At 40.0% G+C, this 15,445-nt stretch overlaps 2 protein-coding genes across 2 annotated transcripts in view; both read left to right on the forward strand.

Moving 5' to 3' along the window:
• Positions 1-15,445, forward strand: part of ZNF641 (zinc finger protein 641) — a 72,416-nt gene that overhangs the window by 26,008 nt on the left and 30,963 nt on the right. The gene's annotated exons all lie outside the window — the stretch shown is intronic.
• LOC120239016 (olfactory receptor 8S1-like) overlaps positions 13,060-15,445 on the forward strand; it is a 23,196-nt gene continuing 20,810 nt past the window's right edge. Inside the window, exon 1 of the mRNA XM_039243098.1 lies at positions 13,060-13,985. Coding sequence (XP_039099029.1) covers positions 13,060-13,985 — 926 coding nt within the window. The remainder of the gene's footprint in view (positions 13,986-15,445) is intronic.

The following is a 15,445-nucleotide window of genomic DNA, read 5'->3' on the forward strand; positions in this document are numbered from 1 at the left end:
TCTCCCCCTTGTTCCTCCGTCAAGTTCCTCCTAATCCTCCTATACGTGCAAACATATGATATTTGTCCTTCTCTGCCTGACTTATTTCACTCAGCATAACACCCTCAAGGTCCATCCATGTTGCTACACATGTTTTTCATTATTTTCTTAATTTAAATTTTAGTTACTACATTCGGTGCAATATTGACTTCAGAAATAGGATTCAGTGATCATCACTTACATATAAGACCCAGTGCTCATCACAAGTGCTCTTAAAAAAAATTTTTTTTAATGTTATTTATTTTTGAGAGAGACATAGTGTGAGTGGGGGAGGGGCAGACAAAGAAAGAGACACAGGATCCAAAGAAGATTCCAGGCTCCAGCCTGGCAGCACAGAAACCAATGCAGGGCTCAAACCCATGGACTGGGGAGATCATGACCTGAGCCAAAGTTGGATGCTCAACTGACTGAGTCACCCAGGCGCCAAGTGTCCTTTTTTATAACTATCACCTATCTAGCCCATCTCCCACTCACTGCCTTCCATCAACCCTTAGTTTGTTCTCTATAGTTCAGAGTCTTTGTGGTTTGTTTCCTTCTATTCTCTACATATCCCCCCTTCTCATATGTTCATTTGTTTTGTTTCTTAAATTCTACATATGAGTGAAGTTGTATAGTATTAGTCTTTTTCTAATTGACTTATTTCATTTAGCATAATACATTCTAGCTCTGTGTACCTCCTTGCAAATGGCAAGGTTTCATTCTTTTTGATGGCTGAGTAATACTCCATTGCCCCAGCCAATGTCAGAGAGGTTGCTGCCTGTGTTCTCCTCTAAGATTTTGATGGTTTACTGTCTTACATTTAGGTCTTTCATCTATTTTGAATTTATTTTTCTGTATGGTGTAAGAAAGTTATTCAGTTTCATTCTTCTGCATGTCTCTGTCCAGTTTTCCCAACACCATTTGTTGAAGAGATTGTCTCTTTTCCATTGGATAGGCTTTCTTGCCTTGTCAAAGACTAGTTGGCCATACAGTTGTGGGTCCATTTCCAGGTTTTCTATTCTGTTCCATTGAACTATGTGTCTGTTTTTGTACTAGTGCCATAATGTCTTGATGACTACAGTTTTGTAATATAGCTCTTTGAAGTGAAAATATACAACTAAAAATTGTCATAAAGAAATACAGATGGCTTCCCTGGGGAATTCTACCAGATATTTAAAACAAAATTAATACCCATTCTTCTCAAACTATTCCAAAAAATAGAAATCGAAGGAAAACTTCTGGACTCGTTTTATGAAGCCAGCATCACTTTGATTCTCAAGCCAGACAAATCCAGCAAAAAAAGAGAAATACAAGCCAATATCCTTGATGAATATGGATGCAGAAATCCGCAACAAGATACTTGCAAGTCGAATTCAACAGCACATAAAAAGAACTATCCACCATGGTCAAGTGGGATTCTTTCCTGGGTTACAAGGCTGGTTCAATATTCACAAACCAATCAATGTAATACATAACATTAACAAAAGAAAAGATAAAAGTAGTTTGATCCTGTCAGTAGATGCATAAAAAGCATTTGTCAAAATACAGCATCCTTCTTAATAAAGACCCTTGAGAAAGTCGGGATAGAAGGAACTTACTTAAAATTCATAAGAGCCATCCATGAGAAGCCCTCAGCTAACATCATCCTCAGTGGGGAAAAACAGAGCTTTCCCCCTGAGATCAGGAACACAACAGAGATGTCCACTCTCACTACTGTTGTTTACCATAGTGCTGGCAGTCCTAGCATCAGCCATCAGACAACAAAGGGAAATAAAAGGCATCAGAATTGGCAAAGAAGAAGTCAATCTCTCACTTTTCGCAGACGACATGATACTCTACATAGAAAACCCAACAGACTCCACCAGAAGCCTACTAGAACTGATCCATGAATTCAGCAAAGTTGTAGGGTACAAAATCAACATACAGAAATCGGTTGCATTTTTATACACCAACAATGAAGCAACAGAAAGAGAAATCAAGAAACTAATCCCATTCACAATTGCACAAAAAACCATAAAATACACATTCTTATCTATAAGATTGTTTCTGTTTGTGATTGTTTTATGTATTTAGGTGCTCCCATATTCTGTGGGTAGACATTTGTAATTATTAGCTCTTCCTGATGGATAGACCCTGTAATTATTATATAATGCCCTTCTTCATCCCTTGTTACTGGCTTTACTTTAAAGTCCAGTTTGTCTGATATAGGTATAGCTACTCCAGCTTTCTTTTGACTTACAGCAGCATGATAGATATTTCTCCATCCTCTTACTTTCAATCTGCAGGTGTCCTCCAGTCTAAAATGAGTTTCTTGTAGACAGCAAATAGATAGATTTTGGTTTTTTATCCATTCTGCTACCCTATGTCTTTTGATTGGGGCATTTAGACCATTTAAATTCAGTGTTATTATTGAAAAATATGGGTTTAGAATCAATGTGTCCTTTGTAGGATTCATGCTTGTGGTGGTGTCTCTGGTATCTTGCGTTCCTTGCAACATTTCCCTCATAGAGTCCCCTTCAGGATTTCTTGTAGGGCTGGCTTAGTGGTGAGGAATTCTTTCAATTTTTGTTTATTTGGGAAGACTTTTATCTCTCCTTCTATTTTGAATGACAGGCTTACTGGATAGAGAATTCCTAGCTGCATATTTTTTCTGTTCATCACATTGAAGATCTCCTGCCATTCCTTTCTGGCCTGCCAAGTTTAAGTAGATAGGTCTGTCACCACTCTGATAGGTTTCCCTTTGTATGTTAGGGCCCTTTTCTCCCTAGCTGTTTTCAGAATTCTCTCTTTGTCCTTGTATTTTGTCAGTTTCACTATGATATGTCGTGCAGAAGATCGATTCAAGTTACGTCTGAGGGGAGTTCTCTATGCCTCTTGGATTTCAACATCTGTTTCCTTCCCAAGATTGGGGAAGTTCTCTGCTATAATTTGTTCAAGGACTCCTTTGGCGCCTTTCCCTCTCTCTTCCTCTTCTGAAATTCTTATGATACAGATATTATTCCATTTGATTGTATCGTTGAGCTCTTGAACTCTCCTTTTGTGTTCCTGTATCAGTTTATGTTTTTCTCAGCTTCCTCTTTTTCTAAAACTGTGTCTTCTAAATCACTTATTCTCCTTTTTGCTTCTTCAATCCATGCATTGGACACTTCCATTTTATTATGCATCTCATTTATAGCATTTTTAATTCATCACGACTGTTTTTAAGCTCCATAGTCTTTGTAGCAATAGTTTCTCTGATGTCTTCCATGCCTTTTTCAATCCCAGCGATTAATTTTATGACTGTTGTTCTAAATTCTTGGTCATTTATGTTGCTTATATCTGTTTTGAGCAGTTCTTTCGCTGTCATTTCTTCTGGGAATTTCTTTGGAGGAGAGTTCTTCCATTTTGTCATTTTGGTTAGCTTTCTATCTGTTAGTTTTAAAAGCTTGTTTTGCACTCTGCACATGTGAGTGCTGCTGTAAGAAAGAAGGCTCTTTGTTCAAGGTCTGTCCATACAGGAAGTGTTCTTTGAATGGTGTATCTTGGTCTCGTTGAGACCTTCGTTATTTTATTTTCCTAATTGTAGTGGTATATGGGACTCTCCACCATGTGTGCTTTGGCTTGTTTCCTGAGGTTGCCTCTTTTGGGTCCAATCTCCCTGTGCCGCAGGCACAGCCAAGGTGGGATGTGCTCTATATCCCAAGCCAGGCCTCGTTTCCAGATCTTAGTCCGCGCGCCCCATTGATATCGCCCGAAATATAAACTCGCAGGTGAGTCCCTCCAAGAATTTTCAAGCCTCTTGCCTTCCCCCTGGGGATCCAGCCGAGCCAGAAGCACTGCAGTGCGAATTCAGGCGCTGCTGTTTCCTCTCGAGGTTGAGCTGGTGAGTGAGGAGCATTTTCTCCTGGGGTTGCCTGGGACCAGTGCGTCCAGCCTAGGGTCAGCTGGACAGCAGGAAACCAGATCCCTCTGTGTCCCAAGCCAAGGTTTTTCTCTTCTCCAGTGGCAGAGACAGTGTCTTGAGCAATTTTGGCGCCCTTTCTTTTTCCCCTAGACTCACTGCAGTTCCCCGCAAAGGGGGCTCCCTCCTCTCCCTCCGTGTCTCCGGTCCCGGCCCAATTTTATCTTCCCCATTTCACACTTACACTATAAAGTTTTCTCAGTGGACTCTGTCTCCTCTTTCTCTCAAACTCCTGGATTCTGTAAAGGATCCTATGGCTTCAGGCCTTCTCTGTTTGAGAGATGGGGGTGAGGGAAATGTTCAGAGCTCCCTACTTCTCTACCATCTTGCCTCTCTCTCTTTTAGTTTTTTTTTTTTAATTTGGCTATAGTTGACACACAATGTTACATTGGCCTCAGGTGTAGAGCATAATGATTCAACAAGTTTATACATTGCTATGTTCATTCCAAGAGTAGCCATCTGTTCCCATACATAGTTATTACAATATCATTGGCTATCTTACTTATGTTGTACTTTTTATTCCTGTGACTTATGCATTCCATAACTGGAAGCCTGTATCTCCCACTCCCTTTCACCCATTTTGCCTTTCCCCCAACACCTCTCCCCTCTGGCAACCATCTGTTTGTTCTCTGATTCTGCTTTTTGTTTTATTCATTTGTGGGTGTTTTTTTTTTTTTTTTGAAAGATTCTGCATATGGTATTATCTTTCCCAGTCTGACTTACTTCACATAGCACATAACAGAAAGCTTGCTAGGGAACGCCCCACCCCACCCTGTGCAGAGCGCTCAGGAACTCTCTGCTGACTGCTTCAGATCCAGCCAGCCTGCCAGGGTACCCCCTGCGTGGAGCACCCTGGGTACCCTCGGTCCATGCTTGCATCAGTTTCAGCCACCGTGCAAGGGCACCCCCTATGCAGAGTACCCTGGAAAACTCCTGCTTGTCCCAGCTCAGCTTCAGTCAACCTAGCCAAGGAGTCCCCTGTGCTGAGCACCTTAGGGCACCTTGGCTTGCACCCAATTCAGCCTCAGCTGTTCCCCAAGGTCACCCTTAGTGTGGAGAGCCTCAAGACAAGCTGGCTTGCAAACCCTTGTTCTTCCTTTTTATATATTTTCACTATATATGTCTTTGTCCATCATTTTAAACAGTTCTGTATTATATTGTTATATGTAGTTTATCTTCAGGCAGCATATCGTTAGATTTTATTTCTTAAATCTGTGCCTTTTATGAGGATACTTAAAACTTTATATTTAATACTACTGTGATTTTTACACTTATGGTCATAAATTATAGCTTACTTTATTTCTAGTGTCTTATGCAGTGATTTTTGTTGTAAGCTTCCCTTCTTTAATTTTTTTGCCATAAAAACAGACATAAGAGCTATCATTTATCAAGCTATTGGCCAGCACTGTTCTTGTATACTTCAAAACAATCTTATTTTGTTTTGTAATGAATGTAACAATTCATTACAGCAATCTTGTAAGGTAAAATGTGACTTTTATAAAATGAAAAAACTGAGGGTTGCCAAGGCCATGAACTTACCAAAGTTTACTTAGCCAGTGAGTGGTAGAGTCAGGATTGACACCCAGGCAGGAATTCTGTACTACAAAGTTCAAATTCATAACCGTTCTGTTTCCTCCTTCCCTCTTCCTTTTTCTCCCTTCCTTTCCCTCCCTGTCCCTCTGTCCCTCTTTCTCCCTCTCTCTCCCTCTCCTTCCCTCCCTCTGTTATCTGCACTGAATTGAAATTTATTTATTTATTATTTGTGTATGTATGTATGTATTATGTGTTTATTCATTTATTTATGTGTCAGGTAGGCTGCATGCCCAGTGTAGGGCTTGAACTCATGACCCTGGTATCAAAAGTCAGATTCTCTACCAACTCACCCAGCCAGGCACCCCCTGAGGTTCTGATTTTAAACCTAGCACTGAGCACATGATGCAGTGTTTCTTCCAAGAAACAAACTCTGGAAAAATATAAAAGGGACTATTTATTTTAATTTTTTAAATGTTTATTTTTGAGAGAGAGAGAACAAGTGGGGGAGGGGTAGAGAGAGAGGGAGACACAGAATCCGAAGCAGACTTCAGGTGCTGAGCTGTCAGCACAGAGCCTGATGCGGGGCTTGAACCCACAAACAATGAGATCATGAACCATGAGGTCATGGACCATGAGATCATGACCTGAGCCGAAGTCGGACACTTAATCAACTGAACCACCCAGGTGCCCCTAAAATTAAGCACTCAAAAGTGCAGGGTATATTTTGGATCCAGGATAGGCCTGCTCAGTGAGGAGGTTAGTGAGTGAGAAATATATCTAACTGGAAGGATCTGAATGGATACTAGTTCTAAATTTCTTATTAGAACTAGAAATTAAACCCAAGATGGGGAAGATTTTTGTTCAAGTCACAAAATGAAGTAATAATTGTTCTGCAAGTTTGAGCTCTTTACCTACTTGCCCATTTGGAATTTTCTGTTCTGTTTTTTAATGTATAGGGTCTGGAAGATTAGATAGATAGATAGATAGACAGACAGACAGACAGACAGATAGAAGCATTTTTAAGAAAGAGGATGGCTGGAGTCATGAATATGAAAACCAAAGAGGGAGTCTTTCTTCTGTTTCTGTTTGGATTCCCTAAGTCATTTGTTTTCAAAGCTATTTTATTAGCTAAATATTTTTTATTGAAAAAAATCCAACTCTTATCTATATCTATATGTCTGTATAAAACATTATCTATCTATCTATCTCTATATATATCAGATAAATGATAAATGAAGAGCTATAGTGATTATAGAACATGTAGGTAGGGATGGGGGAAGGCCCATGCTCTGAAGGCCCTGAGGAAGCTCCATGGAGCCCAAAGAAGACTCCAGAAAACTTGCACTAGAGTCTAGAATCTTAGGAATTTCTATGGTTCACTGAGGCCAATGTCTGGCTCCAGATGGGATCAAAACATAGCAAAAGTAGCTTTTGGAAGAGTGTAATGAAGAGCGTGGAAGATTTTCTTTTCTTTTTTTTCTGCTATTTTTAGGAAAGAAGACCAGAGAATTCCTCTTTGCATGAATAAATCCTAATCTTTCACATCTACAGTCACTTTTTGATGCATCACTACCAGGACTTCTTTAGATGCTTCAGGTAGGGAAACAGAGGAGAGAGAAAACTAGAAGGATTATCTCTGATATGGTAATTCCCCCACCTCTGTAGATTTCTATTTCTTTCAGCCTTTAATTGCTCTTAGTGCTCAGTTTGGCTTTTCCTTTAGTTTTCTCTTCTTGGAATTTTCCCTGGCCCTAAAGTTCCCATTTCTGTTCAAAGAGATAATATCCCTGATACCCATATCTTTGTGAGCATTCAGACATCCTGGGTAAGGAGAATTTCCAGACACAGCCAGTGGCTCAAACTCCTAGGACCACCCAGTTCCTGTCTGGGTTCCCAAGTTCCTCCAGGAGAAAGCATTGTCTCCAAACCAGGAAAGACTTATCCATAAACAAACTTCTGCAGAGTAGCAAAAACATGGTATTGGGACTCAGAGGGCCTTGTGAGTCCCAATTTTACTACTTTGTAAGGTCTATGACTGAGTATGCCATTTAATCTTTCTGACCCACAAAAATCGGGTCAGTAATACCTATGTCATAGGTTTTATAAGGATTAAATGAGATCAAAAGCATATACAGACCTTATTATAGTGTCTGGCATAAATTATGCATTAAATAAATAATAGTTATTATCTTATGAGTAAAGCTTAAGTAAGGTTGGGATCAAGAATGTGTGAAATGATACTTGGGGTAAGGAGGGAAAAATGAAGGAAATTAAGATTTTTTTTCCATGGGGTATAATAGAAAATACAAGCAGTAAGTATCCTAGCAGGAGAGGAAGAACAAAAGATGAAAGTCTTAGAAATCAGGCTGGGAAGGACTGGGAGCCAGGGTGCATGTACCCCTTTGAATTAGTATTGTATTCTTTGGGTAAACAACTAGTAGTGAAAATACTGGATCACCTTGTACTTCTGTTTTTAACTTTTTGAGAAATCTCCATACTGTTTCCATAGTGGCTGTACCAGTTTGCATTCCCACCAACAGTGCAAGAGGGTTCCCCTTTCTCCACATCCTTGCCAACACCTGCTATTTCTAGTGTTGTTAATGTTAGCCATTCTGACAGATGTGAGGTGGTATCTCATTGTAGTTTTGATTTGTATTTCCCTGGGGGGATCAGTGATGTTGCACATCTTTTCATGTGTCTGTTGGCCATCTATATGTCTTTGGAAAAATGTCTATTCATGTCTTCAGCCCATTTTTTAAATGGATTATTTGTTTTTTGGGTGTTGAGTTGTATAAGTTCTTTATGTATTTATCAGATATGTCATTTACAATTATCCTCTCTCATTCCATAAGTTGCTTTTTTATTTTGTTGATTGTTTCCTTCACTGTGCAGAAGCTTTTTATTTTGACGAAGTCCCAATAGTTTATTTTTGCTTTTTGTTTCCCTTGCCTCAGGAGACATATCTAGAAAGAAGTTGCAATGGTCAATGTTGAAGAGGTTACTGCCTGTGTTCTCCTCTAAGATATTGATGGTTTCAGGTCTCACTTTTAGGTATTTTATCCATTTTGAATTTATTTTTGTGTGTGGTGTAAGAAAGTGGTTGAGTTTCATTCTTTTGGATGTAGCTGTCCAGTTTTCCCAACACCATTTATTGAAAAGGCGGTCTTTTTCCCGTTGGATAGTCTTTCCTGCTTTGACAAAGACTAACTGATCAGATAGTTGTGGGTTTATTTCTGAGTTTTTTTATTCTGTTCTATTGGTCTATGTGTATTTTTGCATCAGTACCATACAGTTTTGATCACCACAGCCTTGTAACGTGTAATTGTGATGCCTCCAGCTTTGCTTTTCTTTTTCAAGGTTGCTTTGGCTATTCAGGGTCTTTTGTAGTTGCACACAAATTTTAGGATTGTTTGTTCTAGCTCTGTGAAAAATGCTGGTGGTATTTTGATAGGGATTACATTAAATGTGGAAATTGCTTTGTGCAGGATAGTTCTAATGAGCACCTGGTATTGTATGGAAGTGTTGAATAACTATATTGTACACCTGAAACTAATATTATGTTGACTAACTCGAATTTAAATAAAAACTTAAAAAAAAGATATATGAAACATAATTCCTCAAGATTTTATCATTGTTATTCAGTTGCATAGGTTTCATTTACTTTTTCTTAAGCACCCCATAAATCATATTAAATGCAACCACAAAATCCAAAAAATAAAAAAATAAAAATAAAAGCTGTTCCATAAGGCTAGGTCTTGGAGTAAAGACTTATGTTCTTAACAGATATGTAACATGATAAGTGAATTGTTATTGTTGGTAGCTACTGAAATTTTGGGTCACAGCATAATTGACCTAGGCTAACTGATACATTAAACTTCCCCTCCTGTAGGTCCATTAGCCTATCTCCAATTCTGATCTGCCTTTACTCCTCCTTCATCCAATATAGATTTTACTGTTAACAGTTAATATTTGCAGGGTCATTTCCATTTCTGGAGCTTGTAAACTATCTGTAAGCCTCTTCCTAGTTCAGAAACATCCTAGATATCCAGTCTTCTGGGGGCCAAGGCAAAGCCTTCACCTGAGTCCACCAATGAAACCACAGTCTTAATGCCTCCCATGAGCTTCTGAATATAGTAGATAAAGTGTCTCTGGGGGCAATCAAGGGAACTGAAAGAGAGAGATTACAGTGGACTAAGAAGTGAATGAGGAGACTATGGTATAGAATATACTCCTTCCCCCTCAAAAAATTTGGCTATAAAGGGAAGGAAAGACAAGGAAGTGGTTAGGAAATCCAGCAGCCTGGAGTCTAATAGGCTTTCTTATATCCTCCAGTTAGTTAGCTTCTAACTAATCCCCTGTTGCAGAGCAGTAACTTCTAGTTTGTAGATGTAGACCAAAGTTTTCATTTCACTTTTTCTTGTGTCTGTACTCACCACATGTTTCCTTACCAAAATAGGTCCTTTCCTGACCTATAGGCCACAATACTGACCCTAGGAAAGCCGACTCCCTTGGAGGAGAGGCTATTCTGTCCCCTACACATTTAAATGGGAAAAACTTGAGCAACAACCAGTGCTAAGGGACAATGAGAGCCACATAACAAAATTAGAGGAGGGAACATTTTCTCTGTGAAATAGGAGGCAAGAGCCTGAGCTGAAAGCTGGAGAAACAAGGGTTGAGAAAGGAGTAGTGTCTTCACAGGAGTAATGAAATTTTAAATTGTGTAGACCTAGCTGTGTGTGTGTGTGTGTGTGTGTGTGTGTGTGTGTATACATATTCACATTAAAAATCCAAGAGCTATCAGAGACAAGACAGAAACCTTTACAGAACTTCCTGAACCCCTGCTTCTTAATTAGTAAAGTACTTTGTGGCCAGGAGCTTTCTGCAATTTTATACTCTCAGCCTAGACCTCTTTTGGCAATAGCCATGTCAGTAGCCACTTTGTCCTAGGACCAGTAGCCCCTTTGGTTCTGGTTAATGCTGCCTCTCCCATGGGCAGTGAACAATATTGACTCTCTGGAGCCTTTCCTCCCCATTCCTCCCCAGGGCCCACCTGGCATAAGATCCCAGGGATTTAATGAAGGAAGAAATACAAGTCACACAAACTGGCCAGGAGCTCTCCTCAAAGCTTGGGAAGTAAAAGGGGAAAAAAAGAAGAGAAAAATCCCGGTTATAAGAGAGTCACCTCCAGAAAGACCCACACCAGAACACTTTGGCTCTTAAACACTGCCTGTCTGTATCTATCTCTGCTCATATTACTGGCTGGAAAACAAAGTCTGCTTTTCATAGGATCTGGCTCTCATCTCCAGCTGTTGGAGCCACATCTCCTTCCTGCAGCAGTGTCCTGTGGCAGCCAGCCTGGCTGGAAAACCAGAAAGCATGCATGTAGACCAAGAGCAGTCCTACTCAGTAAGGTTGGTGAGAGTCATAGAGGCACATTGATATATGGAACTGGAAAAGATTTGTAGAGACCTCTGACCCAAACCCCTGTAGTTTACATCAGACCCAGAGTAGGAAAGTAATTTTCTCACAGTCAGACATTGCTACTTTCAGTCAGATAATAGTTGAGCTGGAAGATTAAGTCTTCTGCCCTTTGTCCATGTGGGGTTTTCTTGTTCTGTTTCTTTATGCATCAGGTTCAGGACACACACAAAAAAGTGAGACTTTTATTTTAAATGGGAATGTGTTCCTGGCCACAAAGCAAGATGAAGAGTAGGAAGATTTCCTGGGACATTGAAAATGAAAAAGACGAAGACTAGAGAGAGAGATTCGTAGTCCTTTTGGCAATGGAATCCATAGTTCATTAGGTTTTAGAAAGTTTTTATTAATAAAACCCTTTGCTTCAATGAAAACTTACCACCAAATCAAGTATGATAAATAGATGTTAGAAGAGCTGAGGCAATTGAGATGGATGTGAGGAGCCAAAAACTCCTCTAACTGCTCACCCCCTCACCACTTAGAGTGGTCCCCAAAAGCACTACAGCAGAATATATAGGGTTCCATTCAATACACTTTGAAAACACAGCCCTGGTAGTGTTCTGGAATCCTAGGTATGAGGGATTTCCAAAGGGCACCAGATTCAGTCCCATGTACCCAAGTAGAACCAAACTACTGAGATGCCCAATGGTGATGGGGAAGTGACCACCAAAGAATTTGCTCTTTAGGAGCAAAAGCACTGGGGCTTTTCTCTCATTTCAATCCAATTTTTCCTTTGCCTTTCTCTCTGGAGAAAACAAAGCTAGACTAAGAGTTTCCTGAAAGTCTCTAAGTCATTTCTTTATAAAAAAAGAGAAGTAATCAATGGAAAAATAATTTTCCAACATTAGAAAAACAGTTTAAAAGAAAAAAATGCTCATAAACCTACCACCCAATAGAGAAATCATTTCTATTTTTCAGTATTCTATGTCAATCTTTGTTCATACATATAAAAATTTGATTTTTGCACAGCATGTTATGAGTCCTGTGGTTTATAAAAGTATTTGCTTAATTTACCCAGTTTTACAGATTAATAAGATAAGGCTTAAGGAAACTGAGCAACTTTTACCAGATGATACCATTAGAATGTTTGAGCTAAGACTCAAGGTTACTACTCTAAGACTAGTTCTCTTTCCACTTCAATAGGAGCTGATACAGAACTGTAGATACCACTGGCTAAGTATCAGAGCCAAGGAATATTAAAATATAATTTAAGTGAACTCCCTACTAGCAAAGTTGCTTGTGATCCCAAAACCACACAGAATTCAGCTTGTAATAATCGACTCAAAACCACAAGTGTGATGCACTAGCATATCAGACGAGTTGGGACATCTGGTTTAGTCCCAATCTCAACATCACTTTCCTATGAGAACTTAGGCAGTGCATTCTCCACATTTGTAAAACGAAGGGCTTAAAGTCTACTGTGACACCCTCCTCAGGTACTGTGAGTCTTTGACCTTAGTATTCTGAGAAGGAATCACTTGTGCATGAGCTTCCTAGCCCTTAACCATAAAAGGCTTTCTAGGCTTAACCACTGGTGCTCTTTTCCCTTCTTTTGATTCTAGGGTGTACCTGACTTGCATGTGCATGGTATTTTTATTTAAAAAGTCATAAAGTAAGGTGAAGGTATAGAGATCATGACAAGATAGTGCTGGTAGTCAGAAAAGGACAAATGAAGAGACTGTACCAGGAAGACACTTCCTGGGGCGCCTGGGTGGCTCAGTCGGTTAAGTGTCTGACTTCACCTCAGGTCATGATCTCACGGTTCATGGGTTCGAGCCCTGCGTTGGGCTCTGTGCTGACTGCCAGCTCAGAGCCTGGAGCCTGTTTCAGATTCTGTATCTCCCTCTCTCCTCGACCCTCCCCTGCTCGTGCTGTCTCTCTCCCTCTCTCAGAAAAAAATAAACCGTTAAAAAAATTTTTTTAAATAAATAAAAAAGAAGACACTTCCTTATCCTGAGTTTCCTGTTTTGGTCTATAGGTAAGGAGGTATATCATCTGTGAGTAGAAAACTCCTGTTCACTGAGAAAGACTCAGATCAGTGTCTTACCAAGTGGAAAATCATTTCTTTTGAGGGACAGAATCTCTAAGCAACCATGAAAAATGTCAGTATGATTACTGAGTTTGTCCTCCTGGGATTGTCCAGTGACCCCCAGATCCAGACCATGCTCTTTGTGCTGTTCCTGGGGATTTACCTCCTGACCCTGATGGGGAATCTGGTGATGATCCTGGTGATCAGGGTTGATTCTCGCCTCCACACACCCATGTACTTCTTCCTTGGACACCTATCCTTCCTGGATCTCACTTTCTCCTCAGTCACTGTGCCCAAGATGCTACAGAACTTCTTATCTCAGAAGAAGAGCATCTCATTATGGGGATGCATCACTCAGAGTTTCTTTTTCACTCTCTCTGGGGGAACAGAAGCTTGTCTGCTCTCTGCCATGGCTTATGACCGCTATGCTGCTATCTGCCACCCTCTGGTCTACACCATGGTCATAAACAGACCTCTCTGTATTGTGATTGTGAGCATAGCTTGGACAGTGGGATTTCTGATTTCCTTGCTGAATAGTGTCTTCATCCACAAGTTGTATTTCTGTGGGTCCAACATCATCCTCCACTTCAGCTGTGAGCTACCTCCACTCTTTCCTCTATCATGCACTGATCCCATTGTCAATGAGATTCTTCTCACAGTATCCTGTTCATTTTTAGGGCTGTTGACACTTCCCCTGATCCTCTTCTCTTACTCCAGAATCATTTCTACCATTCTGAACATCCGCTCCTCTGGGGGCCAAGCCAAAGCCTTCTCTACCTGCTCCTCCCACCTCACCGTGGTGCTCTTGTTCTATGGGACAGCTCTATTTAGGTACATCAGCCCTGCCTCAGGCTCAGTGTTGGAGCGAGTGGTCTCCATTCAGTACAGTGTGGTCACATCCTTGCTGAACCCCCTCATCTACAGCCTTAAGAACCAGGAGGTGAAGGCAGCTCTGCAGAGGATGCTGAAGCAACAAAAGTGTGCCTTATGGTAGAAAAAAAGCAGTGTGATTCTGCTCAGGAAATAGAAAAAAAAATTATCTCTAAAGTAGTAAGATTTTTATAGGCATAGAGTGCTTGGGGAAACTGCATTTCAATTAAATTCAAGTATTTGGGGGTGCCTAGTGGCTCAGTTGGTTGCAGGTCTGACTCTTAATTTCAGCTCAGGTCATGATATCATGGTTCATGAGATGGAGCCCCACATCAGGCTCCACACTGACTGCACAGAGCCTACTTGGGAGTCTTTCTCTCTCTGCCTGTCCCCTTTGCACTCCCTCTAAAAATAAATAAACAAAAACTTAAAAAGATAAGAAAATGATAAATGTGAGCCCATCCTATCTCGTTAAAAAATTTCAAGTATTTGTCTGGACTTCAAAGCAAATAAACTATCACAAAAATGGAGGATAGGGGAAAAGAGTTTGAAGTATAGGCTCCTATCTAGCAGCTCTTTGCAAAATAATCTTAGAGGGATCTTGGTTCCACTGAGAAGATAGCAGGGCTGAAACAGATAAAGTGTATTTGGAGCAGAGCAGGGTGTCTGGTCAAATTGATTATTTCTGGGTGTGTCTTTGAGGATGTTTCCAGATGCATTTGAATCAATGAACTGAGTAAAGAAGATTACCCTCACCAATGTGGGACATTGTTGAAGACCCAACCTTCAACAATCTGTTGAAGGCCCAAATAGAACAAAACTGCAGTGGTAGGGTAAATTTTCATTTTCTGAACTGGAACATCCATCTTCTCCTGACCTCAGACATTGGTGCTCCTGGTTCTTGGGCCTTCAGACTCAGATCGGAACTTACACTACTGGCTCCCCTGGTTCTTAGACTTTTAAGTTTGGATGGAATTACACCACTGGCTTTTCTGGGACTCCAGCTTGCAGACAGCAGATCATGGAAATTCTCAGCCTCCATAATCATACCAGCCAATCCCTCATAATAAATCTCTTTTTCTACACTTGTCTTAGCCAAAAGGCCAAGAAGCAATGTCTAATCTCTTTTTCTACAATAAAGCAGGGGAAAATGCAAAATAATTAACCGATTATCAGATTGAAAATCAGTATGTTGTGACTATTTTATTTTTCTTAAACTCTCTCACCTGAGGCCTCACATTTAAAAATATAGTATGTGCATTTGATCTAAGTATATCTTGTATACCAGTATACGGAGTAGAGAATAGACATGATCATTGTAGAAACAAAATTAAAAGATTAACAAGGTACCCTTTGGATATACTTAATTAATAAACATAAATATATAACAGCAGCTTACTGAGAAGAAATTAAAAAGACCTAAATAAATGGAGAGTAATACACCATGCTTATGAATTGGTAGCTAGGTTATTGTAAAGATGTCATTTGTTCCCGAATTGATTTATGTATTCAGAATAATGACAGTCAAAAATCTAGAATACTTTTTTTTTTGTGTGTGTGTGTGTGTTTTTTTTTTTTTT

The sequence above is a fragment of the Hyaena hyaena genome, unplaced genomic scaffold, assembly GCF_003009895.1.
Source record: "Hyaena hyaena isolate Hyena2069 unplaced genomic scaffold, ASM300989v1 scaffold_221, whole genome shotgun sequence".
Classification (NCBI taxonomy): Eukaryota; Metazoa; Chordata; class Mammalia; order Carnivora; family Hyaenidae; genus Hyaena; species Hyaena hyaena.